This window comes from Diorhabda carinulata, chromosome 4 (assembly GCF_026250575.1).
Source record: "Diorhabda carinulata isolate Delta chromosome 4, icDioCari1.1, whole genome shotgun sequence".
Lineage (NCBI taxonomy): Eukaryota > Metazoa > Arthropoda > Insecta > Coleoptera > Chrysomelidae > Diorhabda > Diorhabda carinulata.
The window spans coordinates 746,365-766,757 of NC_079463.1; the positions used below are offsets into that span (position 1 = coordinate 746,365).

The 20,393-nt window shown below is 29.5% G+C and overlaps 1 protein-coding gene across 12 annotated transcripts in view; it reads left to right on the forward strand.

The window, feature by feature from the left end:
- The window catches only part of LOC130892373 (innexin inx7), a 34,431-nt gene extending 15,758 nt beyond the window's left edge, over positions 1 to 18,673 (forward strand). For 2 of the 12 annotated variants that reach the window (XM_057797771.1, XM_057797767.1), the window contains exons 2-7: positions 8,438 to 8,698; positions 8,878 to 8,922; positions 9,532 to 9,715; positions 13,072 to 13,177; positions 17,691 to 17,919; positions 17,978 to 18,673. In XM_057797771.1, the coding sequence (XP_057653754.1) occupies positions 8,456 to 8,698; positions 8,878 to 8,922; positions 9,532 to 9,715; positions 13,072 to 13,177; positions 17,691 to 17,919; positions 17,978 to 18,412 (1,242 nt within the window). In that variant the 5' untranslated portion in view covers positions 8,438 to 8,455 and the 3' untranslated portion in view covers positions 18,413 to 18,673. Of the gene's footprint in view, positions 1 to 2,742; positions 3,030 to 3,445; positions 3,516 to 3,642; positions 4,173 to 8,437; positions 8,699 to 8,877; positions 8,923 to 9,531; positions 9,716 to 13,071; positions 13,178 to 17,690; positions 17,920 to 17,977 lie in introns of those variants that run through there. The other 10 variants (XM_057797777.1, XM_057797773.1, XM_057797768.1 and 7 more) reach the window with 9 other exon arrangements.
- The last annotated feature ends 1,720 nt before the right edge of the window (positions 18,674 to 20,393 follow it).

The following is a 20,393-nucleotide window of genomic DNA, read 5'->3' on the forward strand; positions in this document are numbered from 1 at the left end:
CATCCCAATAACTCGAACATAATGTTAGTGAAATTCTGTTTGACATAAAAATATAAACAAAACAAAAATGTAAACGTAATGACGTAGCTAGTGTTCTACCAGCTGATCGTTTGTTTACAAAAACATGCGCATGTCACAAACCTTCCCTTATTCTAGTAACCTTGGTGGACCCGTACTATTTTTGAGGATCACGTGACAAGTTATCTGGAACTATTTTTTTAGATATTTAATTCAAGAAAATGATGTGAATAATGAAAATTTGTGAAATTTTTCTATAGTCATAGAAATGAATGAATCTTTCAAGGTCACCTCGTAATATTAGTTGGAAATTTGTGAGTCAACAGAAAAATATTTTTAATTCTAACTTCGCTTACTCAACGTACTTTACTAAATGATTAATAAAAAATTATGTGACGAAATTGTCATCATTTTATTAGTAAAATCATATTTATTTATGATAAAATATTAAAACTAAAATTAAAATAGACATTAAATAATAGTTTTATATAAAATATGCAATAAAATGTTTATCTACGGAGAAAGTCTTATTTATTGAACCATTTCATCAACGACAAGGTTTTGCAGCTCATAGAAGTGGAAATGCAAGTTAAAAGGAGTCATAATTTACAAAATATATTTAATTATGAGTTCTGACTTCGCAACCTGATACTAATCATATATTTTTTTTCCAAAATAGTCATAATTAAAGTTTCTATAAGCCATTACTGTCTTCTTAATAGCTCTTAGTTTTGTAAACAAAATGGCAGTTAGTTTTGACTTCCGGTCCAGACCAATGACGTGCTTAAATTTCGTTTACATATATTATTTTGTTTTTCTTGATAATAATAACTAATTTTAAATCAAAAATAGAGATGAAATCGAGACGATTCATAGAAAAAACATACAAAAAGAGTCTAAGAAGTGAAAAGTTGAAGTGTAGCCGTTGTAGAAAAACCACAAATCTAATTCTAGAAGGTATAACAGAGCGAAACATTTTTCTATAACGAAATCTCGTATATACACCTACTATAAAAATTTTATTTCCTATTCACTACTTCATCTTTGATAGTTTAATCAAGTTTTTATTATTTTATTTTTATTACAAATTAAAAACAACAATGTAAAAATATATTAAAATTTATTCTTCAATCTATTACGAATTCAGTAGACGCGGTGGATATTGAAAAAAAAAGAAGAAGAGAAACATAAACTGGTTGCAGAGTTGATGATTTGCATTTCGTTACTAAACGGGTAGTGGAAATAGATAAAAAAGAAGAAAAGTCGAGTATCGTAAAAAATCCAGTGGCTGTATGTTCGAGTTGAATTTTAACGACATTTCGTGGAACGGTAAATAGCGAGCCGCTAAAGGAATGTCACCTTTGTGTTGTATCTTAACACTAAAAGTCGCTTACAACGTTGCCAAATTGACTAAAGAATTGCTAAGAACCAAAATGTTTTTAATCTCATAACAATAATTTTATTTAAAAGTTTTAATCATGGAAAATTAACAAGAAACGCATCGGTATTATAATAATAGATTTGTAAAATAGTGTAAAAGTTTTCGCTTTGTTATTACAAAATTGACATCAACGCGAAGAATTACGTCACCAATTGAAATTATTCTATCTGCCACTACTACAATTAAGAATAATATTTTCTTTATTATTGTATGATGTTATTTCCTTCTAGTAAACTAAAAGTACAATTATCTTGACACATACAACGTTATTGGTAGTAATAAATTCCTTTTAATGGCAGGCATTCTCCCATGTATCTCTCACTATAAAAAATTATGCACGTCACACAGCAAATACGAGTTTATATATTCGAACAACGTTGCCAGATTTGGAGAGAAATATAGAGGATAAATTTAGTAAACACGAAGTTTTTTTTTTATTGAAATTAATGACATTTTGGACATTGCGCAAAATTATGAAAATAATTCCATTTAATCACTTTTCTAATTAATCTTTAGTAACAAGTTTGTAATTATTAATCGTCAGAATTTCCAATCGTTCATCAGAAATTGATAATAGGTTTCAATCTTATCGTTCGCAATTTGAATGTTAATTTTTTTTTGTAAAAAATTGAGTCGATTTAATCTAGAAAAATTACCCACACTCGAGAGGTTGAGTTTAGCGAACCGAAAAAAAACTATCGTCTAATAAATATCTAGTTTTTTTATTATAAATGTTTTTACCAACATATAATTATGTAAAATAGTTTAAATATACGAGGTACAAGAGAAAATTAGTTGACTTGCAACATTTATTAAGTTTTGTATCAAATAAATTGTGATTTTTTTTTACTAATTGGTTAAAAATCTATTTACGATACGAAATACTACTTCGGACGCATTATTTTCCTTCTGCACCAGCAATAATCAATCGAAACAACGAAAAATTGTTAAAAAACAACGTGAAATAATTACCAAAACACTTTTTTATAATTAAAAAAAGCTTAAAACTGATTTATATGATTCAATTATTCATATTTTTGTCCGAAAAAACGTGGTTACAACACTAACTACTGTCCCAGACATATTACGTTCTATATTTTTCAACTACTCCCTGTATATTTGTCTACTCAACAATATAAATTAATTATAACCCTCGAAAGTTAAAAGTTCCTTCACCAGACATTAACCTTTTATTAAAAGTTTGATTTTATATTGAAAAAAATACATATCGTAATATTATATTAATATACAATTTATCAAATTGGATTTGTTCTAAAGAAAACAATCTTATATCTTATCAAACATTTGAAATACGAAAATAAAGAATGGTATCTACAATATCCTGCGCATGCCTTAAGGCGTCTTCAAATAAAAAATTCAATTGGAGTCTAATTGATGACATCTGAGCTTCGCCATCGTTTTTAAGAGTTAAATTATAACAAGCGGGATTAATAGGCCGCCAGCCTCAGTTTCAGACTTCAAAACACAATTTGTAATTTTGATTACTAATATTTTCCCAGTGATGCTGGTTCGTCTATTACGTTCTGATCAAAACAATTACTTCTCATAGGTAAGTAAGTTTACATTTATTTTCATTTCGATAACAAAATAAATAATATACAGAGTATTTTTGACAAGTCCTGCACAATTTAAGTTTACGAGATTTTATTATACATTGTTGTCAGATGTCACAAATGAGTATAAGTTCTTCGTATAAGAGATGGGGAAGAGTGGGACTTTTGTTATGAAACTTGATTCGAAATATATAAATTCCAAGTAATTTAATTAGCAACGGGATTGTTAGAGGGCGTAGCATGTTAATAGATTAATTGTTTTCCGATTGTAAAAATTTCGTTTATTCAAAAAAAAAACCACAACCGAAGTTCCTCTAATAACAAAACTATTAAAATGTTGTTACTTAATCAACAATTATAATTTACATTGTTGATTCTCAACCAGGCGAAAACAATTTAAATATTAGATAACACATTTTCAAAAGTGATGTGTTCCGAGTAAGTCGTTTCGTTTTACATATTAAATTAATCAAACTTGACAGGTGCGTTCTTTATTATTGTTTTTATTTATCGTAGATCATAAATGTATCAAATATTTAGTTTCTATATCTGTGAATAAGTCAAATAGTATGACAATGTCAGATTTGACGTATCCACAACAGTGTTGCCATATCGTAAAACTTAAGTAGCTAACTTCGTACACGATAGTACATAGTTATTAACATGTTGCAATTAAGCTGTTTAAAATTCGGGAATGAATTGTAGTTTTATGGGACCGGTTTTTTCTCTTGAATTAACAATAAATTATTGCATAATATTATAGTTATTATTTTTTTTTTCGTAGATCGTTAAAAATTATGATACATTTTGACTGACTGGTATTCAAATGAAGTAGATTATCTATAAAACAAAGTCCGTATCATCGCTTTAAGTTTATTAGTTGTTTTCTCAATGCAAGATCAAAGTTTATATCGTTTTAAATCGTGTTATATATATGTAACTAAACTATGTATATATTAAATATTTTCAACTAGATTTTTGAAACTAAATAACATCGAAATTGTGTAATGAGGTATGTTTAAATTCGATAAAATACTGTCATTAATATACAATTAGTTTATCGGTTAAAATAACTTGAGTACTGACCGAAAATTGGGTTTGTATTTTTCAATACGCAAAAAATAGTGTTTCAACGTAAGGTAAGTTTTGTTTCAATTATAATATACTATATCTCATATAATTATAAGAAAGAAAAGGTGTAATTTTCAACTATATTTTTTACTACAGTGCGTAAAGTCGTGTATTTTCGAGTGCGTAAAAGTCTACGCAATAACGTCTATTGAAACATTGCTTAATTAGTAGGGTATTAAGAAAATTATTAGTAAAGTCTTCGTAGCGTAGTGGTTAGAGTACAAGACTCGAATGTGGGAGGTTGCCGGTTCGAGTCACGCTGATTGCAATTTTTATTTTTCTTATTTTTTAATATTTTAATTTAACATTTTATTGGTAGTTTAAATTCTTGCCATTACCATCGGCAATATTTTTATCTTGGATTTAGTGTATATTAGACAGAAAATCATAAACGCATTGAAGTGTCTATGAGACAAAATGGAAGCTTTTAATAAAAAGAAACCAATGAAACAAAAATTGACATATAGCACATAGTATTTCGAAAACTGGTGAATTTTAAAAAAATTAAAACGTATATAGAGAGTGTGGCAAATACATTAACTGGTTTAAAAAATATAAACTATTTATTGAAATGCAGTTTAATACATCTTGGATAGTTATCGAAGTTTAAAAGCGCGGTTTTTTCTAAAACAAACTTTTTTTCGATAAAAAGTTATTGAAAAACATTTGATGAATACCTCCAACAAGAATTATGTGTATTAGAAATAGATTGGTTTGGTTTTTTCTCGTTTAAATAATGATTTAGATTGAGATTAGAAAATATTTGATTTTGATTCATTTCAAAAATCATTTAGACCGAAATAGCGTCCCTACAAATGTCATATTTACAAATTTACATTTAAAACGGATATAAGTATAAGGAAAAAAATCATGAATGCATTGAGGAATCCGTTAGGGGAGATATGGGAGTGTCTAATGGGGGCTACTAAAAAAAATCAAATTTTAACTTTAACGCTCTGTATCTCGAAAAGTAATAAGCACAAACAATTCAAATTTTCACTATGTATAGATTGACTGTTTATCTATCGATGATGGTATATATAAAAATGTACATCAAATAATTTAAAAGATATGAACGATATAGTCAAATGCATTTTCAGTATCCAAAATAGTCTTTGGATTGTTTCTTGTCTTTCCAAGCACAGTTTCTCCAAAAACAATTTTTTTTTCGATAAAAAGTTATTGAAAAACATTTGATGAATACCTCCAACAAGAATTATGTGTATTAGAAATAGATTGGTTTGGTTTTTTCTCGTTTAAATAATGATTTAGATTGAGATTAGAAAATATTTGATTTTGATTCATTTCAAAAATCATTTAGACCGAAATAGCGTCCCTACAAATGTCATATTTACAAATTTACATTTAAAACGAATATGAGTATAAGGAAAAAAATCATGAATGCATTGAGGAATCCGTTAGGGGAGATATGGGAGTGTCTAATGGGGGCTACTAAAAAAAATCAAATTTTAACTTTAACGCTCTGTATCTCGAAAAGTAATAAGCACAAACAATTCAAATTTTCACTATGTATAGATTGACTGTTTATCTATCGATGATGGTATATATAAAAATGTACATCAAATAATTTAAAAGATATGAACGATATAGTCAAATGCATTTTCAGTATCCAAAATAGTTTTTGGATTGTTTCTTGACTTTCCAAGCACAGTTTCTTCAAAAACAATTTTTTTTTCGATAAAAAGTTATTGAAAAACATTTGATGAATACCTCCAACAAGAATTATGTGTATTAGAAATAGATTGGTTTGGTTTTTTCTCGTTTAAATAATGATTTAGATTGAGATTAGAAAATATTTGATTTTGATTCATTTCAAAAATCATTTAGACCAAAATAGCGTCCCTACAAATGTCATATTTACAAATTTACATTTAAAACGAATATGAGTATAAGGAAAAAAATCATGAATGCATTGAGGAATCCGTTAGGGGAGATATGGGAGTGTCTAATGGGGGCTACTAAAAAAAATCAAATTTTAACTTTAACGCTCTGTATCTCGAAAAGTAATAAGCACAAACAATTCAAATTTTCACTATGTATAGATTGACTGTTTATCTATCGATGATGGTATATATAAAAATGTACATCAAATAATTTAAAAGATATGAACGATATAGTCAAATGCATTTTCAGTATCCAAAATAGTTTTTGGATTGTTTCTTGACTTTCCAAGCACAGTTTCTTCAAAAACAATTTTTTTTTCGATAAAAAGTTATTGAAAAACATTTGATGAATACCTCCAACAAGAATTATGTGTATTAGAAATAGATTGGTTTGGTTTTTTCTCGTTTAAATAATGATTTAGATTGAGATTAGAAAATATTTGATTTTGATTCATTTCAAAAATCATTTAGACCGAAATAGCGTCCCTACAAATGTCATATTTACAAATTTACATTTAAAACGGATATAAGTATAAGGAAAAAAATCATGAATGCATTGAGGAATCCGTTAGGGGAGATATGGGAGTGTAAATTGGGGGCTACTAAAAAAAATCAAATTTTAACTTTAACGCTCTGTATCTCGAAAAGTAATAAGCACAAACAATTCAAATTTTCACTATGTATAGATTGACTGTTTATCTATCGATGATGGTATATATAAAAATGTACATCAAATAATTTAAAAGATATGAACGATATAGTCAAATGCATTTTCAGTATCCAAAATAGTTTTTGGATTGTTTCTTGACTTTCCAAGCACAGTTTCTTCAAAAACAATTTTTTTTTCGATAAAAAGTTATTGAAAAACATTTGATGAATACCTCCAACAAGAATTATGTGTATTAGAAATAGATTGGTTTGGTTTTTTCTCGTTTAAATAATGATTTAGATTGAGATTAGAAAATATTTGATTTTGATTCATTTCAAAAATCATTTAGACCGAAATAGCGTCCCTACAAATGTCATATTTACAAATTTACATTTAAAACGAATATGAGTATAAGGAAAAAAATCATGAATGCATTGAGGAATCCGTTAGGGGAGATATGGGAGTGTCTAATGGGGGCTACTAAAAAAAATCAAATTTTAACTTTAACGCTCTGTATCTCGAAAAGTAATAAGCACAAACAATTCAAATTTTCACTATGTATAGATCGACTGTTTATCTATCGATGATGGTATATATAAAAATGTACATCAAATAATTTAAAAGATATGAACGATATAGTCAAATGCATTTTCAGTATCCAAAATAGTCTTTGGATTGTTTCTTGTCTTTCCAAGCACAGTTTCTTCAAAAACAATTTTTTTTTCGATAAAAAGTTATTGAAAAACATTTGATGAATACCTTCAACAAGAATTATGTGTATTAGAAATATATTGGTTTGGTTTTTTCTCGTTTAAATAATGATTTAGATTGAGATTAGAAAATATTTGATTTTGATTCATTTCAAAAATCATTTAGACCGAAATAGCGTCCCTACAAATGTCATATTTACAAATTTACATTTAAAACGGATATGAGTATAAGGAAAAAAATCATGAATGCATTGAGGAATCCGTTAGGGGAGATATGGGAGTGTCTAATGGGGGCTACTTAAAAAAATCAAATTTTAACTTTAACGCTCTGTATCTCGAAAAGTAATAAGCACAAACAATTCAAAATTTCACTATGTATAGATTGACTGTTTATCTATCGATGATGGTATATATAAAAATGTACATCAAATAATTTAAAAGATATGAACGATATAGTCAAATGCATTTTCAGTATCCAAAATAGTCTTTGGATTGTTTCTTGTCTTTCCAAGCACAGTTTCTTCAAAAACAATTTTTTTTTCGATAAAAAGTTATTGAAAAACATTTGATGAATACCTCCAACAAGAATTATGTGTATTAGAAATATATTGGTTTGGTTTTTTCTCGTTTAAATAATGATTTAGATTGAGATTAGAAAATATTTGATTTTGATTCATTTCAAAAATCATTTAGACCGAAATAGCGTCCCTACAAATGTCATATTTACAAATTTACATTTAAAACGGATATAAGTATAAGGAAAAAAATCATGAATGCATTGAGGAATCCGTTAGGGGAGATATGGGAGTGTAAATTGGGCGCTACTAAAAAAAATCAAATTTTAACTTTGACGCTTTGTATCTCAAAAACTACTTAGTATACAAAGATGAAATTTTCAAGATTTATAGTTTAATCGTTGCTCTATATATTGAACATATATATAAACAATTACAACCAACAGTTCAGAAGATATGAATGCATTTGTGATTGAAGCAAATTTCTCGTTTCAGATTTAACATAACCCCAAAATGAGTTTGCTAAAAACGTTCGGAGACCTGAAAGGTACCATCAAGATCAAACCCCAGCGATATATAATCGACAATTGGGTATTCAAATTGCATTACAAAGCAACCGTGATCTTTTTTTTGGTCGGGTCCATTTTAGTAACGTCAAGGCAATATATAGGAGAACACATCAGATGCATATCTGACAAAGGGGTCCCCGATCACGTGATGAATACATTTTGTTTTTTCACTACTACCTTCACTGTGGTAAGAAAATTACTAATTTTATACAGCGCGTATACATTTCAGGTTAATTCACATGAACTAAATTGATTTAATTATTTTTTAACCAGTCCTCGTATATGCGGTATTACAATTTTATAATTTATTTAGTAAACAACACGTTTTATTGTAATAATAATTATTTATTTGTAATTTTATTGCAGCCTTATGTGAATATATCCAAAGATCGTTTAGAACAAATGTTTGAGGTTAGAAAATAGTTGATAAGGCATGTTTCGCATGCTAATTTCGCAGAAAAAAAAACCATTTCGCTTTCGCACTTTTCTATCGAAAAATTCCGAGCACCGTTTACGTAAAAACCCATCGAAATATTAGTTAAGTCGTTCAATAAGAAAACTTCTTTATAAACACGCGTGTATTTCCACGTGTACAGTCCTATATACCGGGGTTCTTCCTAAAATAATACTGTTACTACACCGAACAATTATTTTAGTCATTTAACCGGTTAATACGAACGTTTGGAATCGTAAACAACGCGGTGTAGACGCTGATTTAAGTTGTCGGGCGGAAATCGATCGGCGCTGGTGACGTAAGCAATGTATTAGCGCGTCGCATGTAGTAAATTGCAAAATTTATGCCACGACGATCCGGATTGATCAAAAATTTGAACCCTACATCATTACCAGCCCTAATTCATCTTATAAAACCGAATTTTTCTTATCGAACGACAGAATATTAAAATAATTTGTAGAAAAAGAAAAATTCGATACTAAATCAGATATGTGCATGTGAAATTTTTGTGTTTTAACTTCCCGGATACCTTATTAATCATCGTTATCAATTAAAATGGTTTTTAGATAAAAGCCATGGATGCTAATTTATTGGATACAGGTAATTTGGCGCATCCAGGTGTTGGACCGTACGGGATCGATTCTAACGAACCAGTTATTCATCACGCTTATTATCAATGGGTACCATTCGTGTTATTTTTTCAAGGACTGATGTTTTATTTAACCCATTTGCTGTGGAAAAAGTTAGAAGGCTAGTATTTTTTAAATTTAGTTTCTATTTCATCATAATTTAGTATAAAATGATCTGTATCAACGTCCTTTCCCGGGTTTTTGGAAAAAAAAATTTTATTTCGTCAATAACGTGGAAGGGGTTGAAAATTTCAATATAATGTATATAAACAAATTTGTACAACGTGATAATTTGTACAAAAAAGGTCTCTACGTATTTTTTCGAAAAATGCTTCTTTTACGAGATAATGAGCTATATACAGTGTGTCCACGTAAGTTGGCGGCATAACTTTTTTATTATTAATTTTACGAAAAAAAGTTATTCTTTATAAAAAGTTCTAAATGATCCAAAACCTAAAATTCGATCATCAGATGTTAAATTTTTTCAGTCGTATACGAGGTTTGTCAAAAAATATGATTTTTGCTTCAAAGTACCTTTATTTTTGACAATATGCATAAATAAATTAGTATAAACTGATATTTATCAACATCCTTTCCGGGTTTTTGGAAAAAAAAATTATTTTGCACGCCAGCGGCTGTGAAAACTCCCGGAAAATTTTTATTTCGTCAATAACGTGGAAGGGGTTGAAAATTTCAATATAATGTATATAAACAAATTTGTACAACGTAATAATTTGTACAAAAAAGGTCTCTACGTATTTTTTCGAAAAATGCTTCCTTTACGAGATAATGAGCTATATACAGTGTGTCCACGTAAGTTGGCGGCATAACTTTTTTATTATTAATTTTACGAAAAAAAGTTATTCTTTATAAAAAGTTTTAAATGGTCCAAAACCTAATAATCAATCATCAGATATTGAATTTTTTCAGTCGTATACGAGGTTTGTCAAAAAATATGATTTTTGCTTCAAAGTACCTTTATTTTTGACAATATGCATAAATAAATTAGTATAAACTGATATTTATCAACATCCTTTCCGGGTTTTTGGAAAAAAAAATTATTTTGCACGCCAGCGGCTGTGAAAACTCCCGGAAAATTTTTATTTCGTCAATAACGTGGAAGGGGTTGAAAATTTCAATATAATGTATATAAACAAATTTGTACAACGTGATAATTTGCACAAAAAAGGTCTCTACGTATTTTTTCGAAAAATGCTTCCTTTACGAGATAATGAGCTATATACAGTGTGTCCACGTAAATTGGCGGCATAACTTTTTTATTATTAATTTTACGAAAAAAAGTTATTCTTTAAAAAAAGTTTTAAATGGTCCAAAACCTAATAATCAATCATCAGATATTGAATTTTTTCAGTCGTATACGAGGTTTGTCAAAAAATATGATTTTTGCTTCAAAGTACCTTTATTTTTGACAATATGCATAAATAAATTAGTATAAACTGATATTTATCAACATCCTTTCCGGGTTTTTGGAAAAAAAAATTATTTTGCACGCCAGCGGCTGTGAAAACTCCCGGAAAATTTTTATTTCGTCAATAACGTGGAAGGGGTTGAAAATTTCAATATAATGTATATAAACAAATTTGTACAACGTAATAATTTGTACAAAAAAGGTCTCTACGTATTTTTTCGAAAAATGCTTCCTTTACGAGATAATGAGCTATATACAGTGTGTCCACGTAAGTTGGCGGCATAACTTTTTTATTATTAATTTTACGAAAAAAAGTTATTCTTTATAAAAAGTTTTAAATGGTCCAAAACCTAATAATCAATCATCAGATATTGAATTTTTTCAGTCGTATACGAGGTTTGTCAAAAAATATGATTTTTGCTTCAAAGTACCTTTATTTTTGACAATATGCATAAATAAATTAGTATAAACTGATATTTATCAACATCCTTCCCGGGTTTTTGGAAAAAAAAATTATTTTGCACGCCAGCGGCTGTGAAAACTCCAGGAAAATTTTTATTTCGTCAATAACGTGGAAGGGGTTGAAAATTTCAATATAATGTATATAAACAAATTTGTACAACGTGATAATTTGTACAAAAAAGGTCTCTACGTATTTTTTCGAAAAATGCTTCCTTTACGAGATAATGAGCTATATACAGTGTGTCCACGTAAGTTGGCGGCATAACTTTTTTATTATTAATTTTACGAAAAAAAGTTATTCTTTATAAAAAGTTTTAAATGATCCAAAACCTAAAATTCGATCATCAGATGTTAAATTTTTTCAGTCGTATACGAGGTTTGTCAAAAAATATGATTTTTGCTTCAAAGTACCTTTCTTTTTGACAATATGCGTAAATAACTTAGTATAAACTAATCTGTATCAACATCCTTCCCGGGTTTTTGGAAAAAAAATTATTTTGCACGCCAGCGGCTGTGAAAACTCCCGGAAAATTTTTATTTCGTCAATAACGTGGAATGGGTTGAAAATTTCAATATAATGTATATAAACAAATTTGTACAACGTGATAATTTGCACAAAAAAGGTCTCTACGTATTTTTTCGAAAAATGCTTCCTTTACGAGATAATGAGCTATATACAGTGTGTCCACGTAAGTTGGCGGCATAACTTTTTTATTATTAATTTTACGAAAAAAAGTTATTCTTTATAAAAAGTTCTAAATGATCCAAAACCTAAAATTCGATCATCAGATGTTAAATTTTTTCAGTCGTATACGAGGTTTGTCAAAAAATATGATTTTTGCTTCAAAGTACCTTTCTTTTTGACAATATGCATAATTAATCTGGGATGCACTGGATAATAATTGTTTTTAAATGTTTATTTAGAATTTTTTAATCAAATTTATAATGAATAAATGCAATGCATTAATGTGCAAACTTAAATTTCCAACTTAATCGTAGAGAAAATGTAGAAAAAAATATTTTTTTTAATGTAAATAAACAATTTGAAAGCTATTTTCAATTCTAAACATCTTTTATTTATAACAATTTTTGATATTGTCAAAAAGAAAGGCACTTTAAATCAAAAATCACATTTTTTGACAAACCTCGTATACGACTGAAAAAATTCAACATCTGATGATCGAACTTTAGGTTTTGGACCATTTAGAACTTTTTATAAAGAATAACTTTTTTTCGTAAAATTAATAATAAAAAAGTTATGTCCCGTATGCTGCCAAAACTTACGTGGACACACTGTATAATTGATAATATCATATTTTTGGTTGAAAACGAGATTTTGATCAACAAAATAAGAATGGCCTCGTTAATAGCTAACGTTCTAAACGGATAAGGCGATGAAAAAAGAAGAAGAACTGATCTAGACGTCAGAGGTGGATCCAGGAATACAGCACAACAAAAATTTTGGTACATCCAACAGAAATTTAAAGAAAAAACGTGTTCTGGAGTTTCTTCTTTTAGATTACACAACATCTAAAATTATCGTAAATAAATACAAGTCCAGATTTATAAATTTTTATTAATTTCAGGTGGGAGATTAAGATATTTAGTTGACAGTTTGAGGTATTCGGCGTTTTCTTTACAAGAAAAAGAAATAAAAGTCGGTAGTAATAACATTCCGTCGAAATCAACGAGGTATGTCGTAGTAAACACTTTATATATTCATAAATTCATGTTTTACGTATTCGCACAATAATTATGGTGAATATTCAATTATTTTTTTATTGAACATAAATCTTTATCGTTTATTACGATCGCAACACATGAATTATTCACCAATAAAATAGATTAACATATTTATCTCCGTGTATATTAACATTTTTTTTTGTTTAAAATTATTTTTTCATCAGAGACGATTGTTATTGAAATTTTATAGTATCACTAGAGCCGATCCTGTGCTATTATAACGCATCCCATTAGACGAAACAATCGATATACGTAATTAACAACTATTGTTGTTATTTTTCGAGAATTAGAATATCTACAAAATGAAAAGTAGAATGTTCTGATTAGATAACTAGAAAATTATAAAAAAAATTGTAAAGTTAGGCGTTTTTTCGAGAAAAAAAGAAAACAGTTCTGCCATAGCGACACCGGTTGTCGATCTAATTGATGAACAACGATCATATGTTTAGTATTAGGCCAATCTGTGGGGATTTAGAATTGCGTTATGATGACGAAAAGGCTTTGATGTTAGTTTTGCTAATAACTTCGAAATTTATGAAAATATTGAAATATTTTTCAAATCTAATTTAAGAAAAATTGAAATATCTACAAAATGAGAGATAGAACGTTTTCGTTAGATAACTAGGACTAGGAAAAATTAGAAATAACTTTGAAATTAGGCGTTTTTTCGAAAAATAAGACAGTTCTGCCATAACGACACTAATTTTCGATCTAATTGATGAACAACGATCATATGTTTAGTATTAGGCCAATCTGTGGGGATTTAGAATTGCGTTATGATGACGAAAAGGCTTTGATGTTAGCTATTATTAGTAATATATGATTGTTCTTCAACAATTAGAAAAAATCGGTGTTATTAATGCAACTTAAATAAAATTCGCGCGAAAATCGCTTTATTTTACGGTTTTTCCTGTTTTTCTCAGAAGCTAACACTCAGTTTCGACGTTATTAACAAAAATATATCAAAAAACCACTTTTAAAGCCTTTTTGTCATGATAACACAATTTTAAATACCTACAGATTGGCCTAATACTAAACATGTGACCGTTGTTCACCAATTAAATCGAATCCCGGGGTTGTTATGGCAACGAAATTGAAAAGCGCGCGGAAATCGCTCTATTTTTTGGTTTTACCCCATTTTCTCTAATCGTCCCATTGCGATGTTTGACACCTCTTTTTATACATCTTTTTATCTCCTACAATTTATATATGAGAAACAATCCAAGATTTCCGTTAGTTTCGACGGTATTAATAAAAAAAGATGAAAAAACCGCCATTAAATCGTTTTCGTCATCATTATACAATCCTATATGGGTACAGATTGGCCTAAAACTCAACGTGGAATCGTTGTTCACCAATTAAATCGAATGCCGGCGTTGTTATGGCAACGTAATTGAAAACCGCGCGAAAATCGCTCTATTTTTTGGTTTTACCCCATTTTCTCAGGAACTAATAATCCGATTGCGATGTTTGATATCTCATTTTGTACATCTTTTTATCTCCTACAATTTATATATGAGAAACAATCCAAGATTTCCGTTAGTTTCGACGGTATTAATAAAAAAATATGAAAAAACCGCCATTAAATCGTTTTCGTCATCATTATACAATCCTATATGGGTACAGATTGACCTTGAACTCAACGTAGAATCGGTGTTGACCAATTAAATCGTATCCCGGCGTTGTTATGGCAACGTAATTGAAAACCGCGCGAAAATCGCTCTATTTTTTGGTTTTACCCCATTTTCTCAGGAACTAATAATCCGATTCCGATGTTTGATATCTCATTTTGTACATCTTTTTATCTCCTACAATTTATATATGAGAAACAATCCAAGATTTCCGTTAGTTTCAACGTTATTAATAAAAAAAGATGAAAAAACCGCCATTAAATCGTTTTCGTCATCATTATACAATCCTATATGGGTACAGATTGGCCTAAAACTCAACGTGGAATCGTTGTTCACCAATTAAATCGTATCCCGGCGTTGTTATGGCAACGAAATTGAAAAGCGCGCGAAAATCGCTCTATTTTTTGGTTTTACCCCATTTTCTCAGGAACTAATCGTCCCATTGCGATGTTTGACACCTCTTTTTATACATCTTTTTATCTCCTACAATTTATATATGAGAAACAATCCAAGATTTCCGTTAGTTTCGACGGTATTAATAAAAAAATATGAAAAAACCGCCATTAAATCGTTTTCGTCATCATTATACAATCCTATATGGGTACAGATTGACCTTGAACTCAACGTGGAATCGGTGTTGACCAATTAAATCGTATCCCGGCGTTGTTATGGCAACGAAATTGAAAAGCGCGCGAAAATCGCTCTATTTTTTGGTTTTACCCCATTTTCTCAGGAACTAATAATCCGATTCCGATGTTTGATATCTCATTTTGTACATCTTTTTATCTCCTACAATTTATATATGAGAAACAATCCAAGATTTCCGTTAGTTTCGACGGTATTAATAAAAAAATATGAAAAAACCGCCATTAAATCGTTTTCGTCATCATTATACAATCCTATATGGGTACAGATTGGCCTAAAACTCAACGTGGAATCGTTGTTCACCAATTAAATCGTATCCCGGCGTTGTTATGGCAACGAAATTGAAAAGCGCGCGAAAATCGCTCTATTTTTTGGTTTTACCCCATTTTCTCAGAAACTAATAATCCGATTCCGATGTTTGATATCTCATTTTGTACATCTTTTTATCTCCTACAATTTATATATGAGAAACAATCCAAGATTTCCGTTAGTTTCGACGGTATTAATAAAAAAATATGAAAAAACCGCCATTAAATCGTTTTCGTCATCATTATACAATCCTATATGGGTACAGATTGGCCTAAAACTCAACGTGGAATCGTTGTTCACCAATTAAATTGAATCCCGGCGTTGTTATGGCAACGTAATTGAAAACCGCGCGAAAATCGCTCTATTTTTTGGTTTTACCCCATTTTCTCAGAAACTAATAATCCGATTGCGATGTTTGATATCTCATTTTGTACATCTTTTTATCTCCTACAATTTATATATGAGAAACAATCCAAGATTTCCGTTAGTTTCGACGGTATTAATAAAAAAATATGAAAAAACCGCCATTAAATCGTTTTCGTCATCATTATACAATCCTATATGGGTACAGATTGGCCTAAAACTCAACGTGGAATCGTTGTTCACCAATTAAATCGTATCCCGGCGTTGTTATGGCAACGAAATTGAAAAGCGCGCGAAAATCGCTCTATTTTTTGGTTTTACCCCATTTTCTCAGGAACTAATCGTCCCATTGCGATGTTTGACACCTCTTTTTATACATCTTTTTATCTCCTACAATTTATATATGAGAAACAATCCAAGATTTCCGTTAGTTTCGACGGTATTAATAGAAAAAGATGAAAAAACCGCCATTAAATCGTTTTCGTCATCATTATACAATCCTATATGGGTACAGATTGGCCTAAAACTCAACGTGGAATCGGTGTTGACCAATTAAATCGTATCCCGGCGTTGTTATGGCAACGAAATTGAAAAGCGCGCGAAAATCGCTCTATTTTTTGGTTTTACCCCATTTTCTCAGGAACTAATAATCCGATTCCGATGTTTGATATCTCATTTTGTACATCTTTTTATCTCCTACAATTTATATATGAGAAACAATCCAAGACTTCCGTTAGTTTCGACGTTATCAATAAAAAAAGATGAAAAAACCACCATTAAATCGTTTTCGTCATCATTATACAATCCTATATGGGTACAGATTGGCCTAAAACTCAACGTGGAATCGTTGTTCACCAATTAAATCGTATCCCGGCGTTGTTATGGCAACGAAATTGAAAAGCGCGCGAAAATCGCTCTATTTTTTGGTTTTACCCCATTTTCTCAGGAACTAATCGTCCCATTGCGATGTTTGACACCTCTTTTTATACATCTTTTTATCTCCTACAATTTATATATGAGAAACAATCCAAGATTTCCGTTAGTTTCGACGGTATTAATAGAAAAAGATGAAAAAACCGCCATTAAATCGTTTTCGTCATCATTATACAATCCTATATGGGTACAGATTGGCCTAAAACTCAACGTGGAATCGTTGTTCACCAATTAAATCGTATCCCGGCGTTGTTATGGCAACGAAATTGAAAAGCGCGCGAAAATCGCTCTATTTTTTGGTTTTACCCCATTTTCTCAGAAACTAATAATCCGATTCCGATGTTTGATATCTCATTTTGTACATCTTTTTATCTCCTACAATTTATATATGAGAAACAATCCAAGACTTCCGTTAGTTTCGACGTTATCAATAAAAAAAGATGAAAAAACCACCATTAAATCGTTTTCGTCATCATTATACAATCCTATATGGGTACAGATTGACCTTGAACTCAACATATGATCGTTGTTCACCAACGAAGTGATTTATAGTGATAAGATATCAATGAAATATTTTGTAGGGAACAAAAAATAAACCAGGTACGACAATTATTTATCGATGGTATGTATATCAACAAATATTGGGCAGTAAAATTGATGATATGCGAAATTCTCAATTTACTCCACGTCGTTTTACAATTTTACATAACGGACAAATTTTTGGGCGGCAGATTTAATAATTTGGGATCAACTGTATGGGCGCAAGGTTTGGATTCCAGCGTAGACGTACTCGACGAAGTATTCCCCAAGGTGATAAATCAAATGTAACGCCCCACCCCGTATTATAATATTTTTATTTTTGCTTTAGATAACAAAATGCACTTTCCACAAGTACGGTCCTTCTGGCTCCATCCAATACCACGATGCCATGTGCGTTATGGCGCTCAACATTATAAACGATAAAATTTATACCGGCCTTTGGTTCTGGTTCATTTTTCTTTTCGTTTGTTCAATTTTAGGGCTCATTTGGAGGGTGATAACAATAATTTTCCATTCTAGAAGCACGGGGTTCAATAGATTAGTTTTTTCTAATTCCTGTCCTGGTAAACAGAATCCTTGGAACGCGTTGAACGTTTCTTATTATTACAGTTACACCGATTGGTTGTTTCTTGTTTATTTAGCCAAAAATATCGATTCGTTGGTGTTTAAAGAGATACTATTGGGTATAGCCGAGGATTTAGAGCAAAAAAAATCGATGAAACAACCTTTATTACAAGCCGAAGAGTTAGATAAATATACTTGATTCAATCGTTATAAAATAATGTTTATATATTCGAAATTATTCAAAAAAATATATGAAACAGCACTGTGATTACATTAGTAAAATATATTTATTGAAATTGTTTCCAGGACTAAAAGTATTTATCTATTAGTAACGTTAGATTGAATAAACTTTATTTGGCTACCCTGTATATATTAAAACCGACTGAGATCAATGAATTAGTAAATTTTCATTGTAATTCACTAACATAGTGTTTGAATAAATATTTATCTACTTCTTAAACGTATTTTCTTTTATAATTTGTTCCTCCATTTTACCCCTAAAATGGAATAAATAAAAAATAGAGTTCAAAACAAAAATGATATAAATTGGCATGAATATCTATCTAAAATGCTGGCATGTTGAACGTGGACAATCATACAACGTTGCCAACTACACTTTTTTTAAGTAGATCTTTGTACGTTTTTTTTTTTCAATTTGCTTAAATTTGCAAAAAAACTTACTCATTATATAAAAGAATCCAAATTTTCGTTATTTTATTTAAAGAAAGGGACATAATTAGTGCAAAATTTATTAATATCAAAAATAGGCTCACTTTCCACGAGAAGAATTATGTATAAATTTAAAAATGGCTACCCTTTTATGATCTCTCTATTTTTTTTTATCGAATTATATAACAAAAAAATTACCTACTTTTAAATTTCACGTAAAAACAGACTTTTCTTATTTTGCAATTTTTACTATTTTACGTAATTTTCTCATTTGCTTTATTCAAAATTCGAGTTGGCAACATCGCAATCGTAGTCGGTACGGAGATCGTCGATCTGTCGGTCATCAGCGAACATCGACCCTCAACATAAAATGCAAGAAGTAGGTTTTAAAGACGATGTTGCCATATATATTATAGTAAATTTTGATAAAAATATTTATTTAATAAATTAATCATATTACTACAAAGATACGATAGGAATAAACTGATTTTCTTTGGAAATTTCCTATCACTACTTTAGACTTCTAAATACGTAATTATTATACCAGGTGTTTTAAAATCGTATTATTTTATTCGTGAAAAACAAATCTTGTCTCAAGGCCAATATTAAAAAAACTGTTTAAAAAAGCAAAACGACATTCTTGTTTAAGCATATTTTGAAATTAACGAAAGTTATTTTATTTAAAATTCTAATAATTTGACAGCTGTCAAATGTATACACTGTTGTTTTGAAGGTTAGGGCTAATTGAAAATCATATGAATTCAATATTAATAGCATTTTCTAAAGATATTTTTATCGATTAGACATTTCGCATACTTTCCCTCGATCGGTATTTTCCATCAATTACAAATATACGTCTTCGCATTAACTTTCAGAAAGACTATACGCAGATGTTGATTACTACTAATATGGTAGCCAAGTTTCTATAACGATTACGGAAAATAGGTTCTATATACAAACAATGACAACTTGTCCATTAATTTCTTTACATGGGAAAAGTAATGTAACCAGTTGGATTTATGTCAATTACGTCTCGATGTATATTTCTTTATCTAAACAGAAGTATCAATAAGAATAGTTCTCGATTACAAAATAGAACCATAATAAATGGACGTATGACCTCGTTCAAACTGGTTGAATCAATTTTTGTCGAAGAAGAATCATCATAACCTCCGAATCGAACTAGTAATATAACCTACAAACATGAAAACATTCACATAATAATGAAATAAAACAAAAACATTTTTTCTATAGAAAGAAAGTTTTGATATAATAAAATAAATATTCGAGAAGTAGATTCTTTAATAATATTACTTAAAATTTATTAAATCTTTAAGGGGCATTTACACGAGTTAAATTAATTCATATAAACCCATTTCCGATTGACGTCACAACCAACCGCCATATTGTCTTGAAACACAAAAGTTGTGTCATTTACATTAAAATTATTACGATTAGTAGTATTTTATTTTAATTTTTTTGGTCATTTGATTGGAAAAAAAACTCTCGAC